The sequence below is a fragment of the Lissotriton helveticus genome, chromosome 3_1 (assembly GCF_964261635.1).
Source record: "Lissotriton helveticus chromosome 3_1, aLisHel1.1, whole genome shotgun sequence".
NCBI classification, from domain to species: Eukaryota; Metazoa; Chordata; class Amphibia; order Caudata; family Salamandridae; genus Lissotriton; species Lissotriton helveticus.
In genome coordinates, this window is record NC_136061.1 from 219,283,342 (window position 1) to 219,302,794 (window position 19,453).

The following is a 19,453-nucleotide window of genomic DNA, read 5'->3' on the forward strand; positions in this document are numbered from 1 at the left end:
AGCCATGATGGCTTCAAACATTGACACTAAGGTTTACTAACATATGCAACTTTATGAACACATTGCATCATATGTGTATATTCCAAGTACTAACTTACATGATCCCAGGCTCTTCAGTCACATTCACCTGGGCTTTAATTTTCAAGTCCTTCTGAATTTGTGGCTCATTGGCCTGACGGGTGTCTCCCAGATATAACCCAACAGTCAGAATCTCCAGAGGATACGGCTGAAACTCATCAATCTCCTGTGTGGGACAAGCAGAGGAGAAAGCAGGTAAGGGGCAGATGTCAGAAAGAGAGAGATATATCCATCAGAGTGATGGTGTGTGCATGCTGGATTTGTTATTTTCTGGTGGCCGCTGTCCTGGATATTGACTTTAACTGCCTAACCTTAGGATGGCCATCAGTGTACCAGTGTACAGTACAGTCCCCTGCCTGACCCCAATATGGCTTCCATAGTGGCCCCCTACACGTTGTTTTACTTCCCTGGGACAACAATTGGACATTGACCAGACCTTGAACCTATCCCCTAACCTGCCTACACATCAGGACTTGGAACCTGCGGAATCTACCCCAGACTGTGGAGACCTAGGGCCCGATGTAGGTAGCCAAATACCGGTCGGTAACGGCCGATTTTGGCCGTTACCGACCGGTATTTGAAGATGGAGATGTAGGGGCATGTAAAGATACAGAATCGGTAATTTTACCGATTCTGTAAAATACCGAATCGGTAAAATTACCGATTCTGTATTTTGACATGTAGGTAGCACTTAAATCAGTGCTACAGGGGTTTAAGAAGTCGTTATTTACCACCAACTAGAAGTTGGTAGTAAATAATGAAAACCCTTTCAAAAGCATTTTTTTTGCTTTTAAAATGGTGCCATGTTGCAGATATACGTGCCCTAAGGGCATGTATGTCTGCAACATGTGCACCCATGCACAATTGAGGGGTGCAACAGGGTGCCAAAGTGACACCCTGCCACCCTTCAATGTTTCCCCCAATTACCAAATCGGTATTTACCGATTCGGCAATTGACATTCATTCCTATGGGCCTACAGGCCCATAGGAATGAATGGCAATTACAGAATCGGTAAATACCGATTCGGTAATTACAGAATCGTACCGATTCTGTAATGAATTCGGTAAAATTACCTAAATCCCGATTGGCAGTTCTTAAATACCGAATCGGTATGATTCGGTATTTAAGAATCGGTAATCTGGGATTACCTACATCGGGCCCTAAGCGATTTGGCTGATGCCCGGTGGAGGTACCACATAGCTAAAGAGGAGATGAGTTGTGGACTCCCCCTCCCTGCCGTCACCTACTCAGCTGGACCGTGGGCAGATTTTACCCTCGTCTCTACGTCCTATCTTCCTCCTACCCCTTTACCCTATCCCCTTACCCTTCCTGCTCCATTCACCTTGTCCCCTATGTTCTTTAAATGCTTTTCTTGATATTTATGTAACTATTAACTGATGTAATTTGCAACATTATTGTCCCTCATGTAAAGCGCTCTGATTCCATCGGGTCTAGCCAGCGCTATATAATAACTCATTAATTAAATTTGTTCCCATTTAGTACTCTTTCTCCCTTTGTCTACCTCCCTAGCTCCAAGCTCCTATCCATCCTATCCACTCTTCCCTGAATCTCTCACCTTGCCTGCTAGTCTGCCTAGCCCCCTGTCCTTTGTGCCCTTTGACTAAGCACCCCTTCTTCCTTTGTTGGGGAAAAATCCAATATTTATACTCCGGAGTCTCAGCGTACCCGCTGAGAGAGTCCACTGCGCCAAGGGAGCCACTCACAGCTGAGGTATGGTATGGCACCCCTTGCCAAAGCACTCCCTCTCCCCTTTTTGGGGAAGGATCCAGTATGTTAATGTTAATGTTAATGTTGCTTATAAAGTGCAAGCAATCATCCTGAGTAGGATATCACGGCGCTATAATGTCTGTGGTGGGCGGTGGCTAATACAGAGTGGTTTGTCTTAATCTGGTTTGGGGAAGAGAAAGGTTTTCAGTTGCTTTCTAAAAGATAGGTGACAATCCGTCAGCCTGAGGTTCATGGGCAACTCGTTTCATTTGGTTGCGGCTAGGTGGGAGAAGGCCCGGACACCCATCCTAGCTCTCTTTACTCGGGTAGTTCTTGCTCTCGCTGTTGTCTGAGACCGGAGATTCCTAGATGGCACATAAAATTTGATTTTGTTTTTTAGAATATGTGGGCCCGTGTTATACAGTGCTCTATGTGTTATGCACAGCTTTTTAAAAGTGGCTCTTTGTCTCGTTGGCAGCCAATGGAGCTCTCTCATGCAGCTCTTGGCTGGGTCGTATTTCCTTTTATTGCAGATTGCTTTTGCCGCAGCATTCTGTACGACCTGTAGTTTGGCAAAAAGATAGTCTGACATACCTACAAATAGGGAGTTTCCATAGTCCAGCCTGCTCATCAGTAATGACTGGACCAGGATCTTCCTGCACTCGATAGGAATCCAAGGGAAGACTCTTCTGAGCATTTTCAATAATGCAAAGCCTTTGCCGTATGTAGGCCTTGAAGTCTCAGAGACCCCTCTGAGAGAGTCCACTGCGTAAAGGGAGCCTCCCGCAACTGAGATAGGGAAGTGATACCACATCCCCTGGGATCACAGCTTACTGGACTTTGGACGTAGCTTTGACTCGTCTACCGGTTTGTGTCCCCGTCGCCCTTCCCCTCCTCTTTCCATGTGATGTCCTTCACCCTTCCCTCCTCTTTCCAGCCTTCATTACCTGTCTACTTCCCCAGCTCCTTCCCCCCCTCCCCTGAATCTTTACCCTTGCCTGCTTTTCCCCTTACGTATTTGTGCTTATTGTTTATCTTGACCTTACAAGTAACTATGCTGCCATGCTCTAATAACTGTGTAACCTTTGTAACGATGTAACCTGTAACTATGATCTGATGCTCATGTAGAGCGCTCTGATACCTCCGGGTCTAGCCAGCGCTATATAAAACCTTTATAAATAAAAATAAATAACAAAATATCAGAGAGTACTAGTCATCTATCATATTTATGGATAGTTTATCAGGATGGAAATCTATCTTTATTATGTGTGCATAAAAGTGTCTGTGAGATAATGTATTTTATTATATGGTGTAGTTGTGTGACCTCTCTGTGTAATAAACTCATAAACCCATCTTGTGTCCATTCATGCTTGTTTGTATAACCTTAGCTTAACCCTGGGTAGCTGTGTCTTTAAGCAGTCAGGCTTTAGCAAAGAAACAGGTGCAGAGCATTTAGAAGTACAAAAACAACTGATTAGGAAAGATACTCAACACAAAGGAAATCCGACACCACTTTATATAAAGCAATCTTATTTTTATGACTGTTTAGACACAAAAAAAAAAAATCCAGCAGAGGTTTCTGGAGATATAAATTATTAAGCAAATTGTAAATCACAGTTCTTTACTCAAACGGCAAACAAGCATTGGCAACTACCAGCGCTTAGCAGTTACTTTGAAAACTTTTTATGAAGTTCATGCCCGAGTCATCTTTGAAGCCATGACCATAGTGCACAAAGCAATCTATTCTCAATCATTTGAATTTATATCCAAACGATTTCGATATAAGTCTTCAAGGATTCTGAGATCTAACCAGGAATGTCGTCTACATATTCCGAAATCAAGTACAGACAGTTATGGATCCTTTCCAGTGGCTACAGCGAAATCATGGAATATCCTGCGTATAGCCATTCATATTCAATTTTCTATTACTTGTTTTACAAAGGATCTACAAAAAGCTTGTTCATTCAATAATTCATCTGTTCAACCAGACTCATTTTAGCGGCAAGAAACCAATTTAGGTAATCATTGCGTTTTATAAACATACTTGATTGATTGATTGATTGTGTGGACTGGCATGAGAACCAGAGTGAAACTGGTCATGCTGAAGTTGCTCTAAGAATGCAGGCGACTGGAATGTCTGGATCTCTACCTGTATTCTTCAGCATCACAGCTGCAACATGCAGTTAGCTGGTCCATTGATCTAGCTAACCAAGCGGGGAACTCGGGGTGCTGCAAAAAACCAGAACGATGGGAAGTGGTGTCCCAGGAGACTATCCATATATGGTCAGGAAGGTTGCAAGAGTGTGGGAGAAAGTGGATAAAACTGTGTTGAGAGAGGTGTTGGGGGCGACTTGGCTCCATGATGACAGCACTCTTTCATAACTCATTAATATACCCTATTCAATGGCCATCCTGCCTGCTTTTGAGTCCCAGTGACCTGCCCCACCTCTTGTGAGATGTGGGGGAAAGGAGAGGGCTCTAGCATGCCCTTCAACCTACTCAAAACATAATGCAGCAGCAGCAATTATTCTTGGTGCCAGTTGGTGGCAATACTTAGAAGACAGGAAAGGCGGGATTGGCCATGTGGGCATCAGCCTTCTGTACACGCTGTGGACCAGTGTCGAGAGGCAGAACTTAAGGAAGGTCTCACAGTAAACCAGGACTGTGGCAGGTAGAGGTGCCCTGTGAAGGCCTCGAGGATGAGTAGGGGAAGGGATGGATTCCCCAGAGGCTGTCGAGGCTTGACTCCCAGGACACTGGGGCCCGATCTTTGATCTCAGCTACTTTGCTAGGGAGGTTGCTCTGCAAGTGGCCCGCTAGGGAATCAGGAGAGAAGCCTCTTGACTGAATTTAAGTGTGAATTACATATTGCGACCTGAATTTGGTGGAAAATCTATGATCAGTTTGGGAGAACAGAATTGAGGAGAAAATGAAGACTACTCTATACCACGAAGAGCCCAGAGTAAAGCAGACAGGAATGCTCTTCAGTAGAAGCTTCGAGTGAAGCGGCGATTAGGATCCTCCTGCGGTCAAGCCGCTGTGACTAAGAAAAAAGGGCGCGGCACTGGATCGCCAAATAAGGGGATTGGAATTGCTAGGACTGGGGAGCCAACACAGCAAACTACCTTCATTGCACAAGAAGTGGAAACGTGGCGTGAATTCAGTGAACTCTTTTGGTGCAGGTGGGAGGGACCGCTTTAATTGGGGGCAACAGCATATTCTATGACAGATACTGGGAACAACCACATGTAAATAGAGAAAAGTAGAGTAAGTTGACTTGAAAAGGGGGGGAGTGGCTTGGTTATGATATGTCAAAACGATAATACTGCACATACTGAATAATGCATGACACCTTGATCTGAGCTGTGTCTCAATGTTCTGAGGTGTTTATATTGCTCTGCTTACTAAAACCTAATAAACACATAAAAAAAAGATAGCGCTGGCATTAGGAAGCTGAAATCAGTGTGGTTTTGCAGTTCCAAAAACACATCTAAACATTATTCTGCATGATTTTCCTTTTTCAAACATTATACTTTAAAACATGAATTCACAAAATACGAAATAAATTGGAAAAAAAGTCCACTAAATTGGAGACCTCTTTAAATATCTAAAATCAATGTCATTTGAGAGATACATTTCCAACATTTAAGTAAAACCAATACAGTAATATGCAGAACTCACAGAAAATTAATAGCGCTATTTATAATTCCATTGTTCCTCTAAAGAAATGAACAAAGACTTATAAATGTCACTTTCAGCAAGAATGTTTAACAAAGCTAACTCATTGTAACTCTTCTTGTGCTATGTTTTGTTGAGATAATTTACTTTTTCTGTAATTGTAAAGCTTTTGGGGCAAATAAAGACCATACATACTTCAGTTTTACTGTATTTCAAGGACCATTACAGTTCATATTCTCCCTTATGCTGTTCTATGTTCCTGAAGCTAGCTTCAGGGATAGCTGTCCATACCAGAAAATAAAATAATATTAATCCTGATAGTCTGCTCCAAGTGCTCTTCAAGTGAGATTGTGTGTGCAATTCCCGTAAAAACTTTGCCGGTTATGAATATGAAGATGTAGTCCCAGTACTTCAGATAACATTGGCTGAACACTGTCTGCTTCAAATAAGACTAAGATAACATGTGCCCAAAATCTTCAGAGTTAAAGAAAGTGGGACACTAATCTTTTGTAATCCATTTTTGGATCAAATTTCACAAACTGACTACAAGGCCCTACTTAATTTAACAAACATTTCTGAAAAAGTTTTTGAGTATCGAAGATATTCTACTTGCTTTGTACAATACACTTCAAAGGGCGTGGAACAGCTAGGATATTTAAGCTGTCTCAGTTCTCAATACGCTTTGATAAACTTCAAAACAATTAAAATTATGTCTCCTCATAGACTAGATAGGTCATCATGGGTATGGTCTTCTAAGCATAATCCCTAAACTGAACTACAGAGTGGCATCCATATGGGCTAGTATATGTTTGGAGGTCAACCATACATATATTTGTCTATCCCATTAGATGATCAAGCTGCATACACCATTTGTGTGTTTTCGTGAATGTAACACGAGATGATTATAGGGATCAGTGTTCCCCAAAGGCATCCAATACAGGGAACCTTCGGCTGCTTTATTTTATGATCAAAGCCTACGGTGTATTGTTAATTTGTTGGTAGAACAAAGCTGTATTTTCAGGCCCACCTTTTGATTTGTTTGAATAGATTTTATCATTTCATTTAAAAAAAGGGTTCCTAACTTCTTTTCATCCTAGATGGAAACATTTATGTATCTACCAACACTAATGGTAAGTCAGGCAAAAATGGAGCGAGACCATAACCTACTGCCATGATGTTTTCCAAACAGAAAACTTTATAATTATTTTTTAAAGCAGTGCTGGTTCTTTAAATGTTTCATTTGGAAATGCAAACACAGGGTTGGGAGATACTTTCCTTTGCAGGCCCCCAGCCCTATAAAAGTAGTCAATTACAGGAGGTTGAAAATTGCAACTTGCCTAATTAATGTTAATTAAGCAGGTTGTTCTGTGACAGCTTGCGAATAGTTATGGTATGTGTATTTGTAAAGCGTGCTATCACCCGGGAGGGTATCCTGGTGCTGAAATAGCGATTTGCAAGGATACCTATCAGTCTATAGGTCATGTCACAAAATCAGAGCCCAGTTGCAAAACTTTAGCTTGCTGTTTGCGGCCACTTTTTGTGAAATGCCTCTTAGTACATTGGGCTCTTTATTTCCAGTATATTGTCAAACGTGTACAGCTTTCTGAAGTAATATATACCAATGCGCTCAGGTTTTTAATTCAGTCAAATTATCCTTTCATCTTTCTGAGATTCGTACACCAAGCAACATTGATGTGGAAAACATAGACGCCTATTATTTACAGCAGATAGAAATGACAAAATCATGACATTGAGCATTATATGACTAAGTTATTGTAAACAATATTATGTGCCAAAGGATCTTTTAAATCAGTGTTTGGGGTTGCTCTTTCTTGTCGTGGACTCACCCTTGGCATCCATAGAACCTTCTGTGTCCTGAAAAAGTGATATAAGGCGGAGAACCTCTCATATCCTCCCATTAGAATGCGGACGGGGAGGCGACTGACTTCCTCCAGGACCTGGGCGCATTGGATGGCCGGTACAGCTGGAGGACACACAAAAACATTTCACTATTTCTACCGACAATTAAAAAACTTTGGCCCAGCGGCGGCCGTCACAAACATAGGGTGGTGGGGTCGCGTTGGGGGAGGGTGGGGAGAAATAAATTATTTAAATTAAAAAAAAGAAAACTTAACTTTTGCCGCTGTCCGCCTCCAGCATCGTATCGCCTTGCGCAGCCTCTTCTCTTCCTGCCTGCTTGTCCCAGCAACCCATGCGCTGCTCTGAGCAGGCAGGTAAAGATGCCCTGCTTAGACCAGGGAGTCTGTGGGGTTTCTCCAGCCCGGCTGCTCAATGCAGCTGTGCTGCAGAAACTCTAAGTGCGCATGTGGATTTAGGTCAGCTTGAGACAGTCAGCCAAAACATACTTAGAGAGTTGAGTGCAGGTAGCACTCCTCCTCCCTCCTCACATGCCTAAGCCCCGCCCCTCTCACCACCTCTGGCTCAGAACCGACAAAATGCAAAATAAAATGATGGAAGAACATTGTTTTATTTCACATTTGCTGGTTCTGGGCTAGGCAGTGGGGCGATGCTCCTCCACCATAGCGGATGAGCCACCACTGCTTTGGCCGTGGAGGCCTCGGCATAAACTTTAAATAGTGCTTTATGAATGGATATAAATCAAACTACTAATATCCTTGCCAATCTACTATGCCATTGTCAGAGAACTAGAGAAGTAAAAAAAATAAAAGATTTAATTTACTACAAGTATTAATTCTTATTTTTGCCTGTTCACATCAACATATAAGAACTTGTTAATAACATATAGGAATATAATATGAGATGGTATGCCCTGTGGGCTGGTCTTCGTTTAGGTCCTGCTGAGAGGTAGCCTCTTCACCACACAACTCTGTACTCATAGGCCCCTAAAGACGGCTCCTGGAACCATAGCAGGCAAGCAAGGGCGAGGAGGAAATCTCTACTAAATCAACACTTTCAAGAAACACCCTACCTTGTAGCCAAGAATGCTTGCTAATCAATTTTTAAATCCCCTACTTGCATTATAATGGCTTCTGTAGATGGGCTTTTGTTCATTTCAGCATTTGTTACCCCTACTATCCATTCTGAGGTTGGCATGCTAAACTCTCTGAGATGCATCAAGTCCCTCCTGGACACACCAGGCCTGGAGGTCCTGGTTTAGACTCTTATTGCAAACAAGATAGATTACCTCAGCTCCTTGCCTGCAAATCCCCCACTCTAGTCTCTTTAGAGACAGCTGCCTTTGTAAGACGAGTCATCTCCACTGACTGCCGACGAATAGATGGCAACTCATTACCCTAGTTCCTAATCCTTTCAGGGTCCCATTTAAGAGCCAGAGTACTGTCCACTGAGTTCCTGAACATCCAAACTCTTACCTTATAAACAACTGTAAAAGAAAACAAACAATTGGAATAACACGTAGAAGTCTAACATGCGTTTACTGCAAAAATAGCCAACAAGCATTCAGAAATAAGCAAGGCAACTGCCTAATCAGAACTTCGTCTCCAATTAGTTGGAGCACGTACTGCTAAAATTCAACTATTTTCTAAAATCCTTGCTTCGGTGTGCCAACTACAGAACAATGCTACGCCTTCTAGAACGGATTAGCTGAAATGTGCAGTGCACAGCACAGGATCACAAAATGGAAACTCGATTAAAATCATGTAAGTGTGCAATAATACTAAGGGTTTAGTGCTCTTAAAACAGGCACAAAAACGAAATGGCAATTGATTCATAAAATAAAGTAGCATGCCTTAGGGAACATATGTGGATTTGCATTTTAATAGTACATAAGCTAACATTAGGGCTTGTATGCAAGTGAACTTACTTTCTCAATATAAAAAAGAGCTTTCCTTGTCTACTCAAACTGTCACCCCATAAACCATAAAAAGAGCTTTTCACACCTCTTGTGCTCAGCTATAATTTTCGACTTCTTCTTGCTAAAGTGTTTGGGGCATCGATTGCCACATCTTGCACATGACTACTGACTTTTTCCAAGGAAAGACTCTTTAGGGAGGAATGAGAAACCAGAAAGTTGTAGCTGGAATGCATGAATTCATCCCAGTCCTTGGTAATTACTCTTAGTTGAATTCCAGTCTATTCTTTTTCCTAGTCTCTGTGTCACAAGAGACAAGGTCAAACCATATGAAAATCGGTCCAAGTCTCAAACAAAAAGGGACAGCCCGAACTACAGAACTCTGTCCCTTCTGATTGAGAACTGAAGCCCAAACAACCTCACAGATGTTTCAGCTTTATTTGGCTTCATCATGTTGGCACACCTGACCCACTTAGGATGACTCACTGAGAGTTAATCTCTGGCACTTTCCAGAGTTATTTTCTTTTTACTCACTGTGCCACTAAAGATAGGGACACCACATGCAAATCGGTTTTGTACACATGCTATGTGTGTGAACACAAGAAACCGCAAACTTGGTGCAGCTAGAGACCTGTACTAGGCACAATTTAGTTAGAACCCTTATATCAGTTCCGCATTGAAAATATCTGAAGTGTTGGGTGCAATTATTAAATTAATCTCAGACAATGGCAACTACCCAGGGACGAATTCTAGTCTATTGCTTATTTTGCTTACTGTTCAAAACACAGCAAGCCCCCTCTGCAAATCAGTATAGGCCACACCCCAAAAGGGACCACTACAATGAGGCCTACTATGTATTTCTAAGGTGTGTATATGTCGCCTGCTCCTCTTTCTCAAAAAATCGCTTGCGGCTAATAGGATTCTTTTGATATATAAACAGAAACGTTCATAATCCTGGCAGCACATCAAGATACTTCTGAGATACTCTTCACCAGCTCCCTTTTGCTTTCATGCTTTACAGGAAAGGAGGACACAGCATTAAACCCTTGGCCTTTAGCACCTAACGTTACACCGGGGATGCTTTCATTTATCATTTCGTTTACAAATGTGTAGTCTTCCCATTCGTTCTTTGCAAAAGAGTAGGAGAAAAGAAATGAACTTGGACTTGTGGATTACCAGTGGGATCTCATGATCACCGGATTGACCAACTCAGAAAACCGATGCTGAAAAGACCTTTTGATCCCTCAGTGATGAACAAACTTACTTTCATCGAGCAAAGAAACGGTGTTGCTGTCGTACACAATACAGTACTTCATACACTCCAGCTCCACACCCTTGGGCAACTGGAACTCGCCCGTTTCTTCCTGGGAACACACAAACGTTTGGATGTCAGCAGAAGGGAAGACGTCTCTAGTGTTCTACTCTTAACAATACTTTTACATTATTGACATATTGTTTCATAGGGAATCCCAGACTTGTAGTGCATTCTTTGCTAGGTGACTATTTGCTTCTTGGATTATAAAGAGTGTCTAAGTATTGTGGAATGCCTGGGAGTAAGAGGATGGCCATATCTCTGGTATCACTGCACTGATGGTCCCATTTATGAAGCATCAAAAACATGTGATGGGATGTGATGGTGGAAAGTTTGCACTTATTCTGAAGCACACATGATACTAGGGCTTCAAGACGTGGTTGGGACATAGCGGCAGGTGTTATGTACTCCCTATATTGAGCCCAACCCAAATGCGAGCAGGGAAAAAAGAGTAGTAATGCTGCTGTGTGATTGGATTGAAAGATCCTCCTTTGTCTATAACAGTTTTACTTTCTCCAAGATCAGATCGCACTGAAGGCACACATAAAGGGGCAATTCTCTGACGAGCTAGCCATTCACACTGTTGATGACTTATAATGTGGGTGGCATGAAAGATTGTGACACTAATTTTCAATTTACCACTGGCAGATTAGGTACAGTATCTTAGATCCAGGATTGAAAAATGGACTCACTGGCAGTCTCGGAAAGAATATTGTTTTAGTTTTTCACTTTAGTGATTATATTTCAGACCTTTTCTCCAGCAACTCTGCAGATTATTTCAAAGAATATCAAAAGCTTTTTTGATATAAGCATATTGCAAACACGGTCTGTTCCTTTTCTGTATCAATAAAAAGCATATTTTCTTTTGTTAAACAACCTGGTCTAGGTAATCTACTCTTAGGCCTAAGTGCAGCTAGTAGTGAACGGCCAATGATATCAGAGGTGAGGTTGCCTTTGGAGAATAGTTTGTGTTTCTCACACAAGTCTGGGATGCATGCACACTTGCGTCCCCAGGCTATATTATGGATTGGGGATTGTAATTTGGTGCTCAACAAACATTTTGATTGCTTAAATGCCGCCAGTCACATACACAATGCTGCTCTTAGATATAATGTGGACAGAGGATCTAGTCGACAAATGGCACCTTCGACACTCCTCCCTTGCCGCAGAAACACATGTCCTTTGCCCATTGCTCTTGGGTGAGGCTGGACTACTGGATTGGATCCAAAGATGTATGCACATTGGTGCACTGGGTGGACCATCTCCTCTGGACATTCTCCGTCCATGCCTCAGTTATGTAGGTGCTTCAGATGTCCCATCGTAAACACTGTCCATTCACATGGAGGATGAATCTCACAACCTTACTTGATGCTGTGTTGCAGGATGAACTCAGATCAGAGATCATAACTTTTTTTAAGTTGAATGACAATTCAGTGGACTTGGTTGGCACTATTTGGAAGGCCTTTAAGGCCTGCCTAAGCGGAGTGTGTATGGCCAAACAGCACGGCATCAGCAAGGTGGTCAGAGGACACCTGGATAGGTTGGAGAAGGAGAGGAAGACTCAAGAACCTCTGGGAAATTATCAGCCATCTACCCAGGCTGATCAAGAGTTAGGCACCTACACAGGTTCGCAGCTCCTAGAGGTTCTCTAATTCGAAAAGGACACTGGTGAGACTATCTAGGAGGTGGAGGATGTCTTGAAGGACTTTGTCCAATACTACACCACTCTATACAGATCTGGCCTCAACCAATTATTTAACATTCATTGATCATATTGCACGAGCATGGCTGGCGGGGCCTTGACACCAATTCCTTGCTGCACCTCTTACTCTGGCCGAAATTGTAGATGTGATCTTGAGTCTCCACACATGTACCAACTAAATTCGAACTTAAAAGCGGTGGAGGTTTTTTTGGAAGCTACCAAATCATTCAACAATCTAGAGAGGGCTATCTTATTGCCATTCTATTGAGGTTGGGGCTCCCTACTCGTTTTCTGGATTACACTTCTGTCACAAGCCATGGCCAGGATCAGGCTCAATGGTTTCTTGCCCTCACCCCATAGATTAATTGGGGCTCACGACTAGGATGCCCACTCTCCTATTTTATACTCATTGACGTCAGAGCCTCTGGCAAGGATCCTGTGACCTGCTGTACTTTGGAGAGCGGACTCTGATTATCACCTTCAATAAGAACAACATCACACTCTACCTCCGTGAGCCGGCTCGTAAATTAAGCCCAGTAGTCCGGGAGTTTAGTCTCTTCTGGAGGTTTTCAGGGATCTCTATCAACTGGAACAAATCCACAGTGTTCCCCCTTACCCCATACACCCAAATATGCTCCCTGGATTTTCCCCTCCCATGATGGACAACCAGCAGTGACTGGTGCAGGTAGGTGAGGTGGGGAGGGCTGGAGAGGATGTCGACAGATGACGGAATAGGATGTACTTATTTAATTTTCCCTATTCCGTCGTCTGTCGACACTCCCTCCCCCTCCCCACCGTGCTTACCTGCCCCGCCAGCTGCTGTGTACCATATCAGTTAAATTTCTTGGAGTCTGTATTAACCAAACCACAGAAACAATCACCTCTAAGAACTATGGTGTGGCCCTAGCACAAAATGAAGTCTGTGCCACCATATGGAGGAGCCTGCCCCTAATGAAAATTGTTGTCTTACCTAAGTTACTCTATCTATTCTACAATGTTTCTATCCTATTAACGCAAACATTCTTCAGGGTGCTTAAATCCCTCATGATACCCCTAGGCTGAGGGGAAAAAACAACCTAGACTCAGCGGGACGTACTGACCTTACCACGCACACACAGGGCGGACTAGGGGCCCCCAACTTTGAGCTGTATTATGCTGGTGCACAGGCTCCGACCACTATTGGTTACACCTACCGAGGCAAGACACATGTGGCGCTGCAGCACGACAATGCACACCCCCATACACTACAGTCAATTGTAGGGCAACTCCCTAAAGCTGGCTAACCGAAATCAATACAGTGAATAGTGTGGTATGGCCTGGGACAGGCTCTGCTGGCACCTATCACACCTCATAATATACTCTTCAGAACAACGCTTGAACCACTTATACAGATTACTGAAAATATGCAGACACTCCGCATACTACAGGCCTGGGGGTAAACAAAACCAGGGACATTTTTCAGAGCGGTCAGTTCCTTGGCGGCCTACGTGTAGATGATAGTGAATCCTGCTACTGATGAACACGCTAATATACCTCAGATTGCAAGCTCTATGCATGGTATGCTATCCATTCTTTGCACAGGAACCTCCTGCCTGTAAATCGCTGGGGCTACTTATGGCCAGTTTATACAATAGGCATTTAGTCATGACACTCTACAACACAATGCAAATGGAGGCTCCATTAATGCAATCTAAAGCTAGAATGCACTGGGAGAGTGACTTACGGACACTGTCCACTGACCAGTGGCAGCCCCTCTGTTATGGGGAGGAGCATCGGCCCACTGCTCAGAGCCAGCAGATGAAAAATTAAATGATAATAAAAGATTTTTTTTTTCACTGACTGAGGCGAGTCCCCTGAATGGCCCGAATCTAGGGCAGGGCCATCCTCTATGGACTGAAGCAGGGAGGAGGAGAGTTGGGCACTGCAAGTGCACATGTTGGTTTTGCCGACTGTCTTAGGATGGCCAAACTGACATGTGCACTCCATTTCTCCAACCCAGCTGTGTTGCACAGCCGGGTGGAGAAGAGGCACAGGCTCCCTGTCCCTGAGCGAGCGTCAAACCATCCCACTCAGACAAACCCCAGCGCTTCTCTCATGCTGGGTAATAGCATGACAGCAGAGTCTGGATTGGGTTGGGAGTCTTGGGGTCTGTGTAGTGAGGCCCTTGGACTGCTGGAAGCAGAAACCGTCTACCCACTCGTGCAAGAAGTTGGACCATGGCAGCGGCAGATAAGTACTTTTTATTTTATTTTGCCCTTTCCGCCCCCCCCCCCACCCCCTGAGCTGCCTCACCACTTTTTATCGGCAGCAGCTGCCACTGACAAGGAATGGAAGTACTGTTGTGAGCAAATAGGAAAGCTCTCCCTCAAACGGCAGGCTACACCTTATTCATTTTGAGTATCTGCATCAACTATACCATATCCTCTTGAGTGGGGCTAAATGTGGGGGGACCTGGCTGATCCTGCCGTTGCCGCAGAGCCCCATCTGCGGACTTTATGCACTTGGCCTGGAACTGTACATGTATTGGGGAATACTGGTCCAAGGTAGACACTCTGCTCTCAGACATGATCGGTGCGCTGTTGCGACCATCACCTAAAATGGCACTTTTCAGATGTACAGTTGACGTGCAAAACTATTTATGACGTTTCGTCTCCCTTGCGCTATTGCTAGTGAAGTGTCAGGTAGCCTGCGTTTGGGGCAGAGATAGATCGCCTACGGTACAAAGGTGGTTGAAAGATATGGTGTATTGCAATGCCCAACTGGAACTAAACTATTCTACCATTCCGATGGCCAGCCGACCTAAAGACTTTTGGAGCTCACTGCAGAATTACTGGTGTCTCAGGGCAGAGACTGGCAGGCAACTTATTGCTTATAAACTGGAATGTGCTGAATCCAGAAGCCTTTAGCTAAGCCCCCTTTCAGTTGGTGCAAGCTTGGTTGTCAATGACCTCATTGTTTGTTTTCTTTTTCTTTCTTTAACCTTCTCTTTTTGTAGCACCTCCCTGTTTGAGGGGGTTCACTGTATTGTATGCTTTTACTAAAATCATAATTTTTAAAAGTATTGTGCACTGTACCTTGTTCACAAATTTTGCTGTTATCACATGGCTCTCGTTGTAATCACGCTTCGAACGTGCATCTGAAAAAGAGTCAACCCATTACTTGGAATATTTAATACAGAATGTCCTTGCAAGAACACATACCAAGGGAATAGTGTCCAACAGAAAAAAAACATATGGCCACAAAATCAAAATATAAATAGCATTGCTATACAGAAGTACAGAACTGTGGATGTGTAGGGAGAATTTTAACCAATATCTTCTATTCACATATTAGGTATTGAAATAACTGACTTACATCTCACACCAAACAAAATGTCTGAGCAGGTTTGGAAGGACTTGTTAATACAATTATGCTCTATAAATAGAGAGGAGTTAAAGATACCTCCATCTACTATTGAGCTCCATGGTACACCCAGCTATGGGTCTCGATCCAATCAGGTACCTACTAAGCATGGGCGTAAAATCCGTTCCGCTCGCGGATTTTGCGGATTTTCGACAAATTCGCAATCCGCGAACTCTCGCGAACTTGCCGAAAATTCGTAAAATCCGTGCGAAGCGGATTTTTTGCTTGGTCGCACTTGCCAACTAGAATACTATACAATTTCGCAGGAGTAAACACTTGCGAACACGTAGATGCGGCCGGCAGCGACAATCTCGCAATTGCGAGATTGCAAAATTTGCAATTTCGCACAAGAAATCCACCAGCAGGCAGCATAAACCTTGAAAATTATGATTTTTATCAGAATAACTCCTCAGGTTGACATTTGCCTGCACTTTTTCTTTGCAAGTAGTCCATTTTGGGGGGGCGGGGAGGGGGGGTGGAAGGAAGGAAGTGCCCCACAGTCTCCAACTTCCTGTTCCTGTCCAGCAGGCTCCTCCCAGTGCTTTCTTCATGTGCTGGTCACTTTGATTTGGATCTTGACCTGGAAGGGTTACTTTTTGTGGATGCTGCTGGATATTTGGATTTTTGCAAAACTGAAAGCACTCAGCAGGTGCAAAAGTTCAATCTTATCATTAGTAACCTTTCCCTGTAGTGCTTCCTGAGGGGCCCCTTCAGAGTTGATTTGCCTACTTGCAACTATTCTATGACCCTGCTCTGACCCTCACAGCAGGCTCAGAGAATAGCTACAAGTATACAACAAAGGTCCTGTTAAAAAAATTACACTGCAACAGAAAGCAATTACAGACAAAACTGAAAGCACTCAGCAGGTGCAAAAGTTCAATCTTATCATTAGTAACCATTCCCTGTAGTGCTTCCTGAGGGGCCCCTTCAGAGTTCAGTTGCCTACTTGCAACTATTCTATGACCCTGCTCTGACCCTCACAGCAGGCTCAGAGAATAGCTACAAGTAGGCCACAAAGGTCCTGTGAAAAAAATTGCACTGCAACAGAAAGCAAATTACAGATAAGGAAGCAGGTGCCAGCCAGACTGAAAGTTTAAATTCAGTGACACATTAATGAACCCCAAATTAATTCATGTCAGTTGAAGCAGGGCAGGTGTGCTTGCTTTTTTTCACCCCCATAATCTACAGTGATAAACCAACCAGAGGGTGGCAGTGATGTACCAGAGGGTGGCATGGGTGTACCAGAGTGTGGCAGTGGTGAAACAGAGGGTGCTGTGAACCTGAGATGATGAACCAGACGTAGAAACAACATAGTCGCGTTGCGAGCCGACAAGTAAGTTCGCAATTGCGAACTGGTACACAACCCTCGCGAACTGGCAGAAACCCTTGCGAACACAAAAAAAAAGAAAAATCCGCAAATTCGCGAGAGTTCGCGGATTTTGCGGAGTGCGAATCCGTAAATACGCATGTTCGCGGATTGCCAATTCGCAAAATCCGCCCATGCTTAGTACCTACTCCTCTAAACAACAGGCTGATGTAACTGCTCCATTCTTCTTTTCACTTGTATTCTTAGCAAGGAGGGAGGATTGGAAGAATACTTGGGTTCTGGTAACATTTATTAGATTCCTTTTACATCAATGTCCCTGAAGATGATTATCCTCCACCTCATAAGGAGAGAAGGTCATACTTGTTTGTTCCTCCCTAGTGTCCGAGAATCTCAGGGACAAGTGTGTGTGTGACTGGGCTTTGAAACAAGCTAATATGATTGTATAGAAATCCAACGGAATGGGAGATGGAGTCTGTATCACGTGTGATTCCTCTAGGCTCAATATCCATTAAAGTTAGAGACAAGTACAATATAACAAACATCCTGAATTAATTATAGGATCAGGATTTGATAGTGCATTGTCCCCCAAGCAGGAATACTCCTTTTTCCCGTGCTTAAGCCAGACAATTCATATAGAATTGTTAGATTATAGAAATTAGAACGCACGTACACATGCGGGGCAAAATGATCACAGTAGTGGAATGGTTCTGGATAGTCTGGCGGCTCTCCAGATTACACAGAAGGGCTTTGAACCCACACACGAAAAAGGCCATCTTCTAGATGGGGTCTTTAGTAATGACCACAGACTCAAGGTAGGGACTCCCCTGCCCCTCTCATGGACGGACCACTATCTGATACCTATACAATGGCTGCCAGCTACATCGTCCCAGGCTCTCCAACGCGTCGTTCGTCTTGGGAGAGACTGGACAAAAATATCCACGGATCAATGGATTAATTCTCTCTCTTCCACTCCTTCCCAAACTGAGACAGATCCTGCGTCACAGTATGATAACTATACGAACTGGATGCGTACAGCCCTAGACGAGGTTGCACCTATAAAAATTCTTAAAGAAAAGACTAAATCGAGGCTTTCACCATGGTACACTCCCCATCTTAAAGAATTAAAAAGAGTGTGTAGGAAGCTTGAGAGAAATTGGAGGGACTCCCGTAGCAGTATAGATAAAACTATTCATCATGAAGCTATCAAAAACTATAAAGCTGAAATCAGATGTACTAAAGCTTCGTACTTCGAAGAAAAAATTACCACTGCCTCCAACTCACCTAGAGAAATTTTTCAGATAGCCAAATCTCTAATCGACACCCCCCCGATTCCCACTGACCCTAGCAAAGCACAGGCTCGCTGTGATAGTCAGGCTGAATATTTTCACAAGAAAATACAGGACATTGCCTCTGCCTTTGATCCACCTAAACTGGCCCAGGACGGAGGAACTCTTCCTCTACACACCCCGACCCACAAATTGGATGAGTTCCCTTTGCTAACAGATGATTCCCTTGAGGTCCTCATGCGGAAAATTAAATCTGGATCCCCCACTGATCCTGCCCCCCCTTGTCAACTAATAAAGATTAAGGATACCATTAAACCTGTTATCCTTAATATTTTAAACACCTCCATTACTACAGGCTCAGTGCCTACTGCCTGGAAGTGTGCCCAAGTCAGAGCATTGTTGAAAAAACCAACTCTGGACCCTGGAAATATGGCCAATTATCGACCCATTTCATTACTTCCATGGGTCAGTAAAATACTAGAGAAACACATTAATGCCTCCATTACTCAATTTTTGGAAAATAACCACTTGCTTCATGACTCTCAAGCAGGTTTCCGTCCCAAACTGGGAACTGAGGCTGCTCTTTTGGCAGTAACTGAGCTGGCCAGGAAAGAGATGGATCAAGGCGGCACTACAGCAATTATGCTGCTTGACCTGAGTGCCGCCTTCGACACTGTTAATACCAGCATCCTTCTCCATCGCCTTGGCCAAATTGGAATCTCAGGGAAGGCCATGGACTGGCTTCAGTCTTTTTTGGAGAATCGCTCCTTTGAGGTTGCAGAGGGCAATACCCACTCAAAAAGTTGGCCACTAGATCAAGGGGTGCCTCAGGGCTCTGCCCTGAGCCCCACTCTTTTTAATATTTATATGCAACCTCTTGCTGACATAGTGTACTCATTCGGCATAGACATAGTGACCTATGCCGATGATACACAATTAGTTGTGTCCATGAACCAATCCGATCACTCCCGTTCGAATCTTAGCAACTGCTTCGTAGCAGTTACACAATGGATGGCTGCCTCGCATTTGAAATTAAATGGCGAGAAAACTGAGCTCATGATTTTAGGTAATCCAACTATTCCTAGTCCTCTGATGGACTGGCCACCTTGCATGGGCCCACTGCCCCAACCAAAGCCCTATATAAAA

The 19,453-nt window shown here is 43.6% G+C and overlaps 1 protein-coding gene across 4 annotated transcripts in view; it reads right to left on the bottom strand.

Annotated features, from left to right (window-relative positions):
• The window catches only part of STYXL1 (serine/threonine/tyrosine interacting like 1), a 299,858-nt gene that overhangs the window by 120,537 nt on the left and 159,868 nt on the right, over positions 1–19,453 (bottom strand). For all 4 annotated transcript variants that reach the window (XM_078679636.1, XM_078679638.1, XM_078679639.1 and 1 more), the window contains 4 exons: positions 15,367–15,428; positions 10,543–10,642; positions 7,333–7,469; positions 99–244 (listed from right to left, as the gene is read on the bottom strand). In XM_078679636.1, coding sequence (XP_078535762.1) covers positions 99–244; positions 7,333–7,469; positions 10,543–10,642; positions 15,367–15,428 — 445 coding nt within the window. The remainder of the gene's footprint in view (positions 1–98; positions 245–7,332; positions 7,470–10,542; positions 10,643–15,366; positions 15,429–19,453) is intronic.